Source organism: Nelumbo lutea, chromosome 1 (assembly GCF_056320005.1).
Source record: "Nelumbo lutea isolate HS-2025 chromosome 1, American lotus-T2T, whole genome shotgun sequence".
Taxonomy (NCBI): Eukaryota; Viridiplantae; Streptophyta; class Magnoliopsida; order Proteales; family Nelumbonaceae; genus Nelumbo; species Nelumbo lutea.
The window spans coordinates 178688407-178700475 of NC_142684.1; the positions used below are offsets into that span (position 1 = coordinate 178688407).

At 37.4% G+C, this 12069-nt stretch overlaps 1 protein-coding gene across 2 annotated transcripts in view; it reads left to right on the forward strand.

Moving 5' to 3' along the window:
• Positions 1-4321: 4321 nt before the first annotated feature.
• The window catches only part of LOC148879502 (scramblase-like protein), a 43487-nt gene continuing 35739 nt past the window's right edge, over positions 4322-12069 (forward strand). The window contains exons 1-2 of one of the 2 annotated variants that reach the window (XM_088961041.1): positions 4322-4543; positions 6292-6950. In XM_088961041.1, coding sequence (XP_088817167.1) covers positions 6321-6950 — 630 coding nt within the window. In that variant the 5' untranslated portion in view covers positions 4322-4543; positions 6292-6320. Of the gene's footprint in view, positions 4871-6291; positions 6951-12069 lie in introns of both variants that reach the window. The other variant, XM_088961042.1, reaches the window with a different exon arrangement.

Sequence of the window (12069 nt, forward strand, 5' to 3'; positions counted from 1 at the left end):
GGGAGGTTTTAGACAATTGTCAAAAATTTGAGGATACTTTAAGACAATATATAAACAATAAGGATAGAGTTAGTCAATCACATAAACCATAAAGGTAGTTTAAGAAATTTGCCCTTTTATAAATAACCCAAAGGGAAGATTCCCAATTAGTACCATATACTTTGGGTTTAGTGCCACTTTGGTCCCCAAACTTTAAAACATGACAATTCAATACCTAAACTTTCAAACGTGCCAATTTAGTACCTATCGTTATCCAACTTTTAACTAGTCGTTAAGTGGTATTTGAAAAGACACAAATGCCCTTTGAGTGTCATCTAATTTTCTCTATCAACCATCCAAGCATTGACAAAAAATGAATAGTCCCAAATCCTTGCCTTTTCTATTTAAGAAAGTTGTGGTCACCAAAATGCCATTGAGACGTGACCCAAACTTTCTTGAATAGAAGAGAAAAGGATTTGGGACTGTTCATTTTTTATCAATGTTTGGATGGTTAATAAAGAAAATTAAATGACACTCAAAGGGCATTTATGCCTTTTCAAAGGTCACTTAACAACTGGTTACTGGTAGATATTGGATTTGTACATTTTGAAAGTTAGGGTACTGAATTGTTTTGTTTTAAAGATCGGGGACCAGAGTGGCACTAGACCCAAAGTATAGGGTACTAATTGGGATTTTCCCTAACCCAACAAAAGAAGCAAGGTTCGACTGATTGTAAATTCATTGCAAACTCTTCTCCTTCTCAATTAAAGACTCAGTGTGTTTGAGCTTCCGCCATGCGAGATCTTCCACCACCGAATGAATGCATTGGTTTTACATTTATTATCAACTTATCACATGCATTGGTGAGGTGGAGATGACACTTTTTTCCACCATTGAATGCATTCATTTATGCAAACGTCAAGTTCTTTGAGATCTTGCTCTTTCTCTTTAGATACCAGGGAGGTTTTGATTGGTTGGATTTGTTTCTTCTTCTTCTTCTTTAATCATTGGTTTCATATTCAAATAGTAAAGATGGTTAGACTAGAATCTTGGGGACAAAGTTCCTTGTTGTGGGAATAAACTTTTTGATGCCCATCTACAAAGGGCTCTTATTTGAAATTTCCCATCATTTTCATAGATTCTCTTAATATTATCCCGACCCTTGAACAAGTTTTCTAACCTTTCTCCTATTTTCCCTTCCTTTTTACTTCAAATCAAATATAACCTTGGATTTATTTTTCAAACGCACCATATAAACAATATCTAGGTGATTATTATAATAGAAGAATTTTGACCAATTGAGCAATATCCAGGTGATTACAAACAATATATATGATGCCAATAAGGTACGATATTAGAAGGATTTTGACCAATCAAACCCTTAATCAATTCTGATGAATAGTGGATCATTGCTTTACGATGATCAAGTTAGGTCATATAAGTCGAGTTGAGGTCAACCCTAGCACAACCCAAGGTTTTAAATCCCCAATCAGACTTAGTCAACCCTAATCCTAACCCAACCTAAAGTTCAAGTTGCATTGGGCTTAGGTTGGGCCCATCCCGACCTTCTCTTATCCTCTTAAAATCTCACAGTACGTCTCAATTTTTTTTTGTAAGTACATGGACATAGACCTTGAAAGACATTGAGACAAATGCTTGTAGTGCATCACCCAACATTCACACTCAAAACAAATGGACCTGGGCACTTTGTATTCATAATAGTGCGATAGCCACCCTTGCCATAGCATTGCACTGACACAACATTCACACTGAGAACAGATGCGACTACAAGCATAGGTAATTCCACTTTGGTTATGACTAAGTAACAAAGGGCTCTTAAGAGCATAGTTGTAGCCGAGTTCGTGCTCACGATCAAACCTTGGTAAATGAGGCATAAGCCTTTGGCTAGGGGTGATCATGGGCCATGCCGGGCTTTGCACTTATGATAAGGGCTATAGCTTAGGCCCAGGCCCGGCCTGGCTTGGGGTTTCAGGCCTGAAACATAAGACCTAGCCTAGGTCTACACAGGCCCAAGCCAGGCCAGGCCTGATTCTGGGCCAATGTCTTTCATATATAAAAAACATTACATATTTATAATATTTTATATTAATGACATAACATGCATATAAACTTATATTATACATTATATAATATAAAATATTACATATAATATAAAGTATACATGTCATGCTATAATATTTATATATAAAATATATAATATAATGTAAAATAACTTGTATACATATGTATACATTATACTCAAAATGTGTAAGTTTAAATATATGCGGGCTGCGCTGGGCCTAGGTCGGGCTTGAAATATTAAACACAAGCCCGACTCTAAAATTTGCGGGCCTAGGCCCAGGCCAGGCCTAAACACAAAACCTAGGCCCAAGCCCGAAATTTCCGGGCTGGGCTGAAATGATCACCCCTACCTCTCGCCCAGGACCCCATGAAGCCACATATCGAAACTCTACTCATGAAATCCATTTTCTTATCTACCAACAGACCTACGTAATAAGGAAGATCTCCTCCCTTATCATGTCACCTTCTCATTCAAATAGGAAACTCTACGCCTATAAATAAGGTGAAGACCAAACTCCCCCAAAAACACACATCTTTCCAAGACTCCCCCACTTTGCTACAACCTTCATCGCCTCCTACTCGTTATGACCTTTGCACACCTTCCCCCTTTTTTCCTTCTTCGAAAGCCATCCTTCGTCCTCCAATAATACTATACTGCCATTGCCTTACCCTCCAATAATACTATACTGCCATTGCCTTACCCTCCAATAATACTATCGACCACGCTTTCATTGGCATTTGCTTGCTTGATGCTTTCATTAATCTTTGACTACACAATTGAAAAAAAAAAGAATGTTTAAATGATTAGATTCTATTATATATAATGAATATGATGATACATTTCCTATTGAAAATCTATGATGTTGAAATCAACAATAATAAAAAATAAAATTATAAAAAGGGCTCAAGAATTAAGACAAATTGGTATGATGGTGTGTAGCAATACTATAATGCATGTGTACAATAGCAATAGTGGAGTTAGGTTGCCAGACCGGTCAACCCTAATTGAACCCAAAGTCGAGTTGACAAAAGTTAATCCTAACCCTAACATGACCCAACCTAGTTGCAGCCATATTGATTACCACTTTTATTATACCAGTTGTTTGATAATTATCTTTTAGATGGTGTTCATTTTTAGTATTATGGTTGGTTTCTTACCACAATACCCTTATATTAATCTATATTCTTCAAACCAAAATACTCATTATTTGTGATGACAATATTTACCTTACTAGTAGGCATGATTTTTAGAACCGACCTGGAGGCCGAATCGGTTAGGGGTCCGGTTACTGGGTCAAATAGTCCGATCATTCGAATTGAATGGTCAACCTGTTCTGACAAAATAAATTAAAAAAATTTAAAAAAAATAAAAAATGATTAAAACCGTTCGAACGGTTAACCGCCAGAGTCAGCAGTTTACTGACCAAAATCAATGATTTTTTGAGAAATCATGGTTTTGGTGAAAAATGGAACCTGATCGGTTCCCAGTTTTTCTGGTCCAATCCAGTTTTGAAAACCATGGGTATTTTGGTTTGAAGAATATAGATGAATATAGGGGTATTATGCCAGGGACGGGCTTGCCTTGTTTTTTTTGGGTAAATCGAAAATTGTATCAAGGACGGATATTGAATTTACTAGAATACCCACAATGATTAAAATTAGATTGTTGTTGCAAGGTTTATGAATTTATGTATTAATTGTTGAATTTAATAGTACATTGAATTTTACTTTAGTAATAATTGCTGTTGTAACTAATGATAATTGATAGTTTGCTTTTCTACACGTTTTAATTAAATAGTTGGAAATTCGGATATTTTCATGCAATTTCACTCATCTGCTATTTATATATAATAAGCAACAACAATAAAATACAAGTTCTATACCCAATATGCCCCACCCTCAAATGCGGGAAGGGTATGTAGGGTTGGGGAAGGGGAGTCTAAAATTTGCAAAACCGTCATTGAACATGTTAAAATACCATCCTTGGTCACGAGTTGATTCATGTGTCAATTCATGAATATGTATATTACATGTTGAAATATTTATATATCATATGTGTAATTTATCATATAGAAATATAACATAATGTTTATAATATAAATATATATTAATTATATAATGTAAGGGCAATGGTAAAGTACAAATTTGACATGAATAAATCAAGTTTAATTTTTTTATATCCTGCATTAAAATCTATCTTATAATAATATAGATTTATTGTATTATACAATATATTAAAATATATTGTGGGTCGAGGGTTGGGCTCAGACCTGGCGCCGAACTTTATCGGCCTGATGCAAGCCCGAAATTTCCGGGTCGGGATGAAAATGATCACCCCTAAAATGTCCAGCCCCATGGAGTCAAAAAAAGGAAAAGGAAAAAAAATCTGAAAATCCGTGCCGAGCGAAAGAAGAAACTCCACTCCCTGTTCGACATCATCAGAAGCTGACTTCATGCTCTCTATTTCCTATATTGCATTCAGGTATGGTCGGTCATTCCCTTTGTTTTTTTATCCTCGAACAACATTTTCCTCATCATTTCATTTGCACGATGGTTCAACTAATTTCTATTAAAACTTGGAGAGAAAATTATATGCTTCTGCTTTCTTAGATAACCAAGGGTTTGATTTTTTTAGGTTCAACATCACGTTTCTTGAATCTTTGGACCGTTTCCCCCACCCCTTTTTCTTTACTTAGGATGCATACTAGTTTTTTTTTGAATGTTCAATCTGGTTAACTAAATTCCTCTTCGTATATCTATTGTCAATCTTGAGGATTTGCGTTTTGCATGACTCGTCGACAATTATTAGGTATTGATTCTTTGAGTTTTAGCTACTTTCTACGAAATCATTCATTGATATGCATTGGCTAAGTCATTGATCATGTAGTACTTATCACTTTATCAAATTGTTTTACTAAATTGTATTCTGTTCGTATTGTTTTCTTCACAATTTGATTTGCATTCTGCATACTTGATTACATGTTATTTTTTATTTTTTTAAATGCAGGAGCGGTTTGTCTGGTCATGTTGTTCTGATAAATCACTTTATTATTTTTTCTATCTTCTGTATTTTTTTTTTGTTAAATTGCGTTATACATATCTGTAGTTCCCAAGGTTTTCAATTTGGTTAAGGTTTGAATTTAATTTTTTCATGATATACTTAAATGTTGTAATGCCCAAATGCGTAGGTTCAATAAACAAGTATGTTCATTGTCAAATGATGTGTTAAAAGTATATCTGTAAGCAATATTGAATCTTATCAGATTAGACCCGATAGTCCCAATTTCAAAACTGGTTTTGCAGATTTACTTATTGGATATTTGGATTGGGTCTGGGTCTACTCTGACCGAGACTGACTCATTGACAGCAATACAGCTAACTATGGAAAGAAACCTAAAATGCCAAATAGACAATTTTAATGAAAGAATTGATAAGGACAAAAAGCGAGAATTGGAACAGAAGAAAGCCAAAAAAACTAAAAGTTGTGAAGATACCATCATCAATATCTTCATCATCACTGGTTCTTGTTTATATATCATTTGTTGTGAATAAGGTGAGAGGAGAGAAAAAGTTAAGGCTACACGACCACCCACCCATGATTCTTTTTATTACTATTAGAATTATCTAAATTTACAATAAAGACCCCAATGGGGCCGTTGTTACATTAAGGTTGCTGAATACAAATTTTCTTCCTCAAGTAACTCCATTACTCATAAACGACTGCACATACACATTACAATCTGAATACTCCAAGGAGCAGAAAGAAATGGAAATGCTTAGCTCTAGAGGTAAATAGGATTTGATACCAAGTAGTAATCTAGTAGATTGCTATTAGAGAGCAGAAGAGGAGGGAAGAGTAATAGTAGCTCAAATGCCGCCACACAGAAATACAGAAATACTAAAGTACCCTTACTAAGAAAAGATTGAAACTACCAATTAACCATATATACTCGCAACACCGGTTTATTTAAAACTGGATACATGAGAAAAAATGCTTGAAACTTTGTTGATGGAGAGGCCTTTCTTTAATCAAGATCTTGTGGACCAAGAATGTCAAATCATTTCTGTTGCAATAGTTGTCTTTTTTTCCTATTTAATGTCCAGCTCCTTATCCTCTGTTTTCATGTTTTATGTTGCTTTGACAAATTTGAAACAGCATTAGGCATGTTTAGTTTCCACCAGTTACTGAACATTTGAAAACATTGTTATGGTCATTTTTGTTTTGAACAGGTGCTTCCATATGATAGCAGATTAATAAAATGAGGTGGATAAAAGATCTTTATTGCATTAGCAAATATTGTAAATCTGCTGGAAAGATTTCTGAATTGGATGCATCAATGCATCATGCAGCAAATAAGTGTAAGCATGGCATTTCTAATGCCAAAATGATTGTAGACGACATATGCTTGCAACCTCGAAGAGGATATTGTTCTCAAACATTGTTGCAGCAGATTATCTTGGGAACTGAAGCAGCAAGCCTTCATGGTAGATTGATCATGGGAAATAATGCATTAGGGAGATTCCAACAATCCTTTTCCTGCAAAGGAAGTTTAATGAGTGCAAAGCACACTCCCTTGACAATATCTCGTTGGTTTGGATCAACAGTACAAAATGATCCTTGCATAAGTAGAGATTTTCTAGTTCAGCTTTGGGTTGCAGACAAGAAAATAAAAAGTTCTAGACACAAAAGAAGAAGAAGAGTTCAGCATGTACATATTGGTGGCACAATATACGAAAATCAATCTTCTTTTCAACTGCCATTTGGGAGGTGGTTTTCTGGTGCATCTGTTACAGAAGAAGGATCTAGTGAGCGGGCGAAACCAATCCTTAAGCAACCACCCCTTAGTGAGGCTCCCACAGGTTATTTGGAACCAACATCTTCTGAAGAGGTGATTAAATTTTGATTATTATTATCTGGGTTGCTGTTTTTTTGTCGTCTTTTTTTGTTTGATAATGGATAAAGGGAAACTTTGCTAATGAAAGAAAAAAAGAGAGTACAAAGAACCAGCTTAGAGCGAGCTGGTTTTTTTTGGATAATTAACAGGGATTTCTTTAATCAGAAAATCTTTATGTATAAATTTACATTTTGTTTTCATAGAGGCTTTAATCTCTCCCCATTATAACTTTGCCCAAAACAAATAGTCTCTCATAACTCCTTGCTTAGGTAAAGTATCAGCCATAGAGTTAGCTGATCTCTGAACCCATTGCACCTATACTGTTATGCTCCTTGTCATCCATGTGGTTCAAAACAAGCTTATAATGAGCCCTATAACAATAATCAAGAAAACTAATTGTTTTTTTCACTGCCTGTCGACTCTGTCCCTGAAATGCAGATTCAAGTATGGGTCTTTTAAATGTTTATTTCTAGAGTTTAATGTATCTATTTTTTGAGTCTACAATGTGAAATTTGTCGATTTGATAAACATTGTAGAACCTTATATTTATTAAATAATAGAAGATGTTCTTCACTTATACTGTTTATACTGATTTTTTTTGGTCAGTAAGATGAGATTTTATTAAATTTACACTCAAGTATTACAATAAGGTGGGAACTTTCTCCACTCAAAGGACAATTTATAATTTTCCCAAAACATTTGGTGCCTAGCTGTCCCTTGCTTAGTCAAAACATCTGCCATCCCATTTGCTGATCTTCCCATCCATTTAAAGGCAACATTTACCTCCCTTGTTAAGTTTACCATTTCCTGAAATGTATGTCTATAGGTCCATGGGATTTGGGAGCAACATCTTGTCCAAGAAATGACCACCTGAGAGTCCCTTTGCACCTCCAAGTTTTGGAAACTGTAAAGAGACTGGGCCAAATGGACCCTAATAGCCTTTCGTGTGATATCCTTTATTTTATCTTTTATTTTATGTTGATGGGCCTCACTTAATGGGCCTGTTATTTGTTCTTGTTTTATTTTCTTTATGTAACTGCCAAGCTGGCCACCCACTTAAGGGTATATTTGTCATCATCAATTTTTTAGAGATTAATAAAATAGGGTTAGAGGAGAAGGGTGATTAATTCGACTTCTTCTTCTCTTGCCTCTTCTCTTCGCCATCTTCCTCTCTTATACAGTTATTCAGGTCTGTTCTATTTTGCTAATCACTAAGTTTAATCTTGATATTAGAGAATTGATTTACATCTTGGTATCAGAGCAAGTTCAGTTCCTCTTCCTTCTTTTTTCTTTTTTCCTGTACACTCTAAAATCAAGAGAGTGTATGGAGAGATAGGTTCTCTATAGTATAGAGAATCACTTGCCTAGTTGGTAGAAGGGTATAGAGAGTTTAGTTCTGGCCAGATTTTGCCAAGAAATGATGCTGTTTTGCTGTTGCCCAAAACCCTAGCTGACTAGAGATTTTCGAGGTTACCAGGAAAGGTGAAGCTTGGGTGTGGCGCTCTGTGCTTGGAAGGTGTCTTGTGACTGCTAAAGGAGGGTGGTTCAGGTTTGGAAGAGTTTGGGTTAGTCTGGTGGGTGCGGCAATGTCTTATCTCTTCCTCCCATCTGCTGGACGGAGCAAAACCCTAGTTTTTCAAGCACCCAAGTTCTGGTTTGACTTCAAGTAAGTTTACATAGTCAAAATTTTATGTTCTTTGATTTCCGTTTGATTAATGGAGGCATACGGAAATGAGTTCAAGCAGGTGCCAGTTTCTGGACCTGCTTTAGTAGATTCCGTTTTGACTGGTGTTACCACAATTAAGCTAGATGGGACGAACTATCTTGCTTGGGCACAGCTTATAAAAATCTATGTTTGTAGTAGAGGAAAACTTGGGTATCTCATAGGCAGCAAGGTGAAACCCGAAGTGATAGACCCTGAATTTGAAAGATGGATGCAAGAGAACTATACTGTTATAGGATGGTTAATCAACTTTATGCAACGCCATATAAGCCAACACTATCTCTGGATGTCTTCGGCTAAGGAGATATGGGACAGTGTAACTGAAACCTATTCACAAAAACTGAATGTAGCCAGAGCATACAAATTGAAAAGTGATGTGAAGAACCTGAGACAGGAAGAGAAGAGTGTGGCAATCTACTACTCTATACTAAAATCCCCATGGCAGGAAATTGATGTTATGGAGACAGTGGTATGGGAGAATAAAAAGGATGCTGAAATGTATAGAAAACTAGTGGAGAGAAATAGGGTGTTTGAGTTTCTCACTGGACTCAACCCTGAGTTTGATATTATCAAATAGAACATTTTGGCCAGGGATGAGGTTACTCTTTCACAGGCATATGCTATGATAAGTAGTGAGGAGAGTAGGCGGCAGTTGCAGTTGTAGAGTCCATCTACAGAACATTTTGCACATGCGGGAATGAAACCGAAGGGCCCTACTGAGAAAAGAGAGCAGATGTGTGAATATTGCAAGAAACCACAACATACAAAGGACACCTGCTAGAAGCTTCATCCTGAACTTTTTCCTGATAGGTTTAAGAACAATAATAGCCCTAAGAAGGGCGGTCAGGTGGGAAAATCCAAGATTGCTAATACTACAGTACCTGAAGGGGGAAGTAAGGAAAGCGAAGAAAAATAAACTATTGAGCAGTTGGATGCATTGAAGCTGGATTTTGAGAAGTATGAGAGGCTCCTAAATCACCTGGAAGCTACGGTTTCTTCAACTCACCCTTCCAACAGTACATCATCTTCATCGACTTTTGCTCACTCAGGTACTCGTGCTTCTGCGAATCATGCTTCAGCTTCAGGTAATCATAAAATCCCTTGGATTATTGATTCCGGTGCATCAGACCATATGACCAGTCTATCTAACCTGTTTTGCTCATATCGTCTCCTCTCTGGGAAAGAGAAAATATCCCTTGCCGATGGGTCCCTTGCCCCCATCTCTGGTAAAGGTGATGTAAAGACTTCTGACACCCTGTTCTTATCTTCTGTTCCTCATGTCCCTAAGCTTAACACAAACCTCTTATCTGTTAGTAGCTTAACAAAGTCAATGAATTGTAGCATAACTTTCTTTCCCACTCATTGTGTTTTTCAGGACCTGCAGTCTCGGAGGATGATTGGGAGTGGCCATGAGGCGAACGAAATATACTTGCTGGACACACCAGATCAAGCTTTGGGACCACCTCATGGAGTTGCCTTAGAGTCAGTCGTGTCAGAGTCTGTTAACAAAATTTTATTATGTCATTTTCGGTTTGATCACTTGTCCTTTTCTGCTTTGAGTCATCTGTTCCCGGATATATTTAAAGGAGTGTCTTTATCGAGTCTTCATTGTGAATCATGTGAACTGGCAAAGCATTGTAGACATTCCTATTCAATTAGCAATAAAAGATCATTTTCTCCTTTCCATATTGTTCACTCTGATGTGTGGGGGCCATATCACATGCCAACCATGGGGGGTTACAGGTACTTTATCCTTTTTATTGATGATAATTCACGTTACACTTGGATTTATCTCATGAAATCCAGGGATGAAGTATTAGCTATTGTGAAAAATTTTCATGAACTCATCCTCACCCAGTTTAATACCCATATCAAAATATTCCGCTCTGACAATGCTAAGGAGTATTTTGAGAGAACCCTCTCCAACTATCTTGAAACTTTTGGGGTTATTCATTGAAGTTCTTGTACTTACACTCCACAACAAAACGGGGTGGCGGAAAGAAAGAACAGGCATGTGGTTGAGGTTGCCAGATCCCTCTTATTTGCATCCCATGTTCCTGTAAAGTTTTGGGGAGATGCTGTTCTTATTACTACCTTTCTGATCAACCGTATGCCCTCCCGGGTCTTTGGCTTTAAAACCCCTTTTAGTCTTCTCTTCCCGGATGATGATATCTTTTCTCTTCCTCTTCGTGTGTTTGGGTGTATTTGCTATGTGCATATTCATAGTCACCAAAGGCACAAGTTTGAACCTAAGGGTCATAAGTGCATGTTTCTGGGATATGCTTCCACACAGAAGGGTTATTGGTGTTTTGATCCAGTTCGTGGCACCCGCTTTGTATCTCGGGATGTCACCTTTGCAGAGTTGACTCCCTTCTTTAGTATTCCTCCTGAGGGGGAGAAATCTGATGAGTACTTTGCTATGTCTCCAGCTGTTCCTCTTCCCATCCCTTGTGAGTCCGGTCCTGGGGTGTCCACCTCTTCCATTGGACCTACCCCTGATGTCCCTGCTTCCCCTCCTGCTTATGCTCCTGCTCTCCAAAGGTGGTACCAAAGGCAGAGATTCAAACATGTGCAGGCTGTTTCCACTCCTTCAGAAGAGCATCTTGCCACTCCCATCATTCCTGAGGAAATAGGTCAGCCCTCTACTGACCTATCTCAGATTGTTCCAGACCTTGACCTTTCTATTGCTCTTCGCAAGGGCAAGCGGAAGTGTACAGCCCATTGTATCTCCAAACACTTATCTTACAACCTTCTCTCCCCTTCCTACTACTCTTTTCTTGCCTCTGTTTCTTCCCATGTGATACCCAGGTCTGTACGGTAAGCTTTATCTCAAGCTGAATGGAGGGAAACTATGATGACCGAACTTGATGCATTGCATAAGAATCATACCTGGGATATTGTGGACTTGCCGGAAGGGAAGGAACCAATGGGTTGTAAATGGGTGTTTACTATTAAATATCACTCTGATGGCTCTATTGAGAGGTTTAAGGCTCGATTGGTTGCTAAGGGTTACACCCAAATGTATGGCATTGACTATCTTGAGACATTTGCTCCTGTAGCTAAGATGACTTCAGTCAGGGTTTTACTTTCTCTAGCAGCTACTTTTGACTGGCCCCTACACCAGTTCGATGTTAAAAATGCCTTCTTGAATGGAGAACTGCATGAAGAGGTCTATATATCTCTACCTCTAGGAGTGTATGGGAAAGAAATGAAAGGCAAGGTGTGTAAACTACACAAATCTATTTATGGTCTCAAACAATCTCTTCGGGCTTGGTTTGAGAGATTTCAGACTGCTCTTGTCTCTTTTGGCTACATTCAAATACAATCTGATCATACACGGGTAATGACATTGAAGATGCTAGTAAACTAAAAGCATTTCTCAACTTTGAA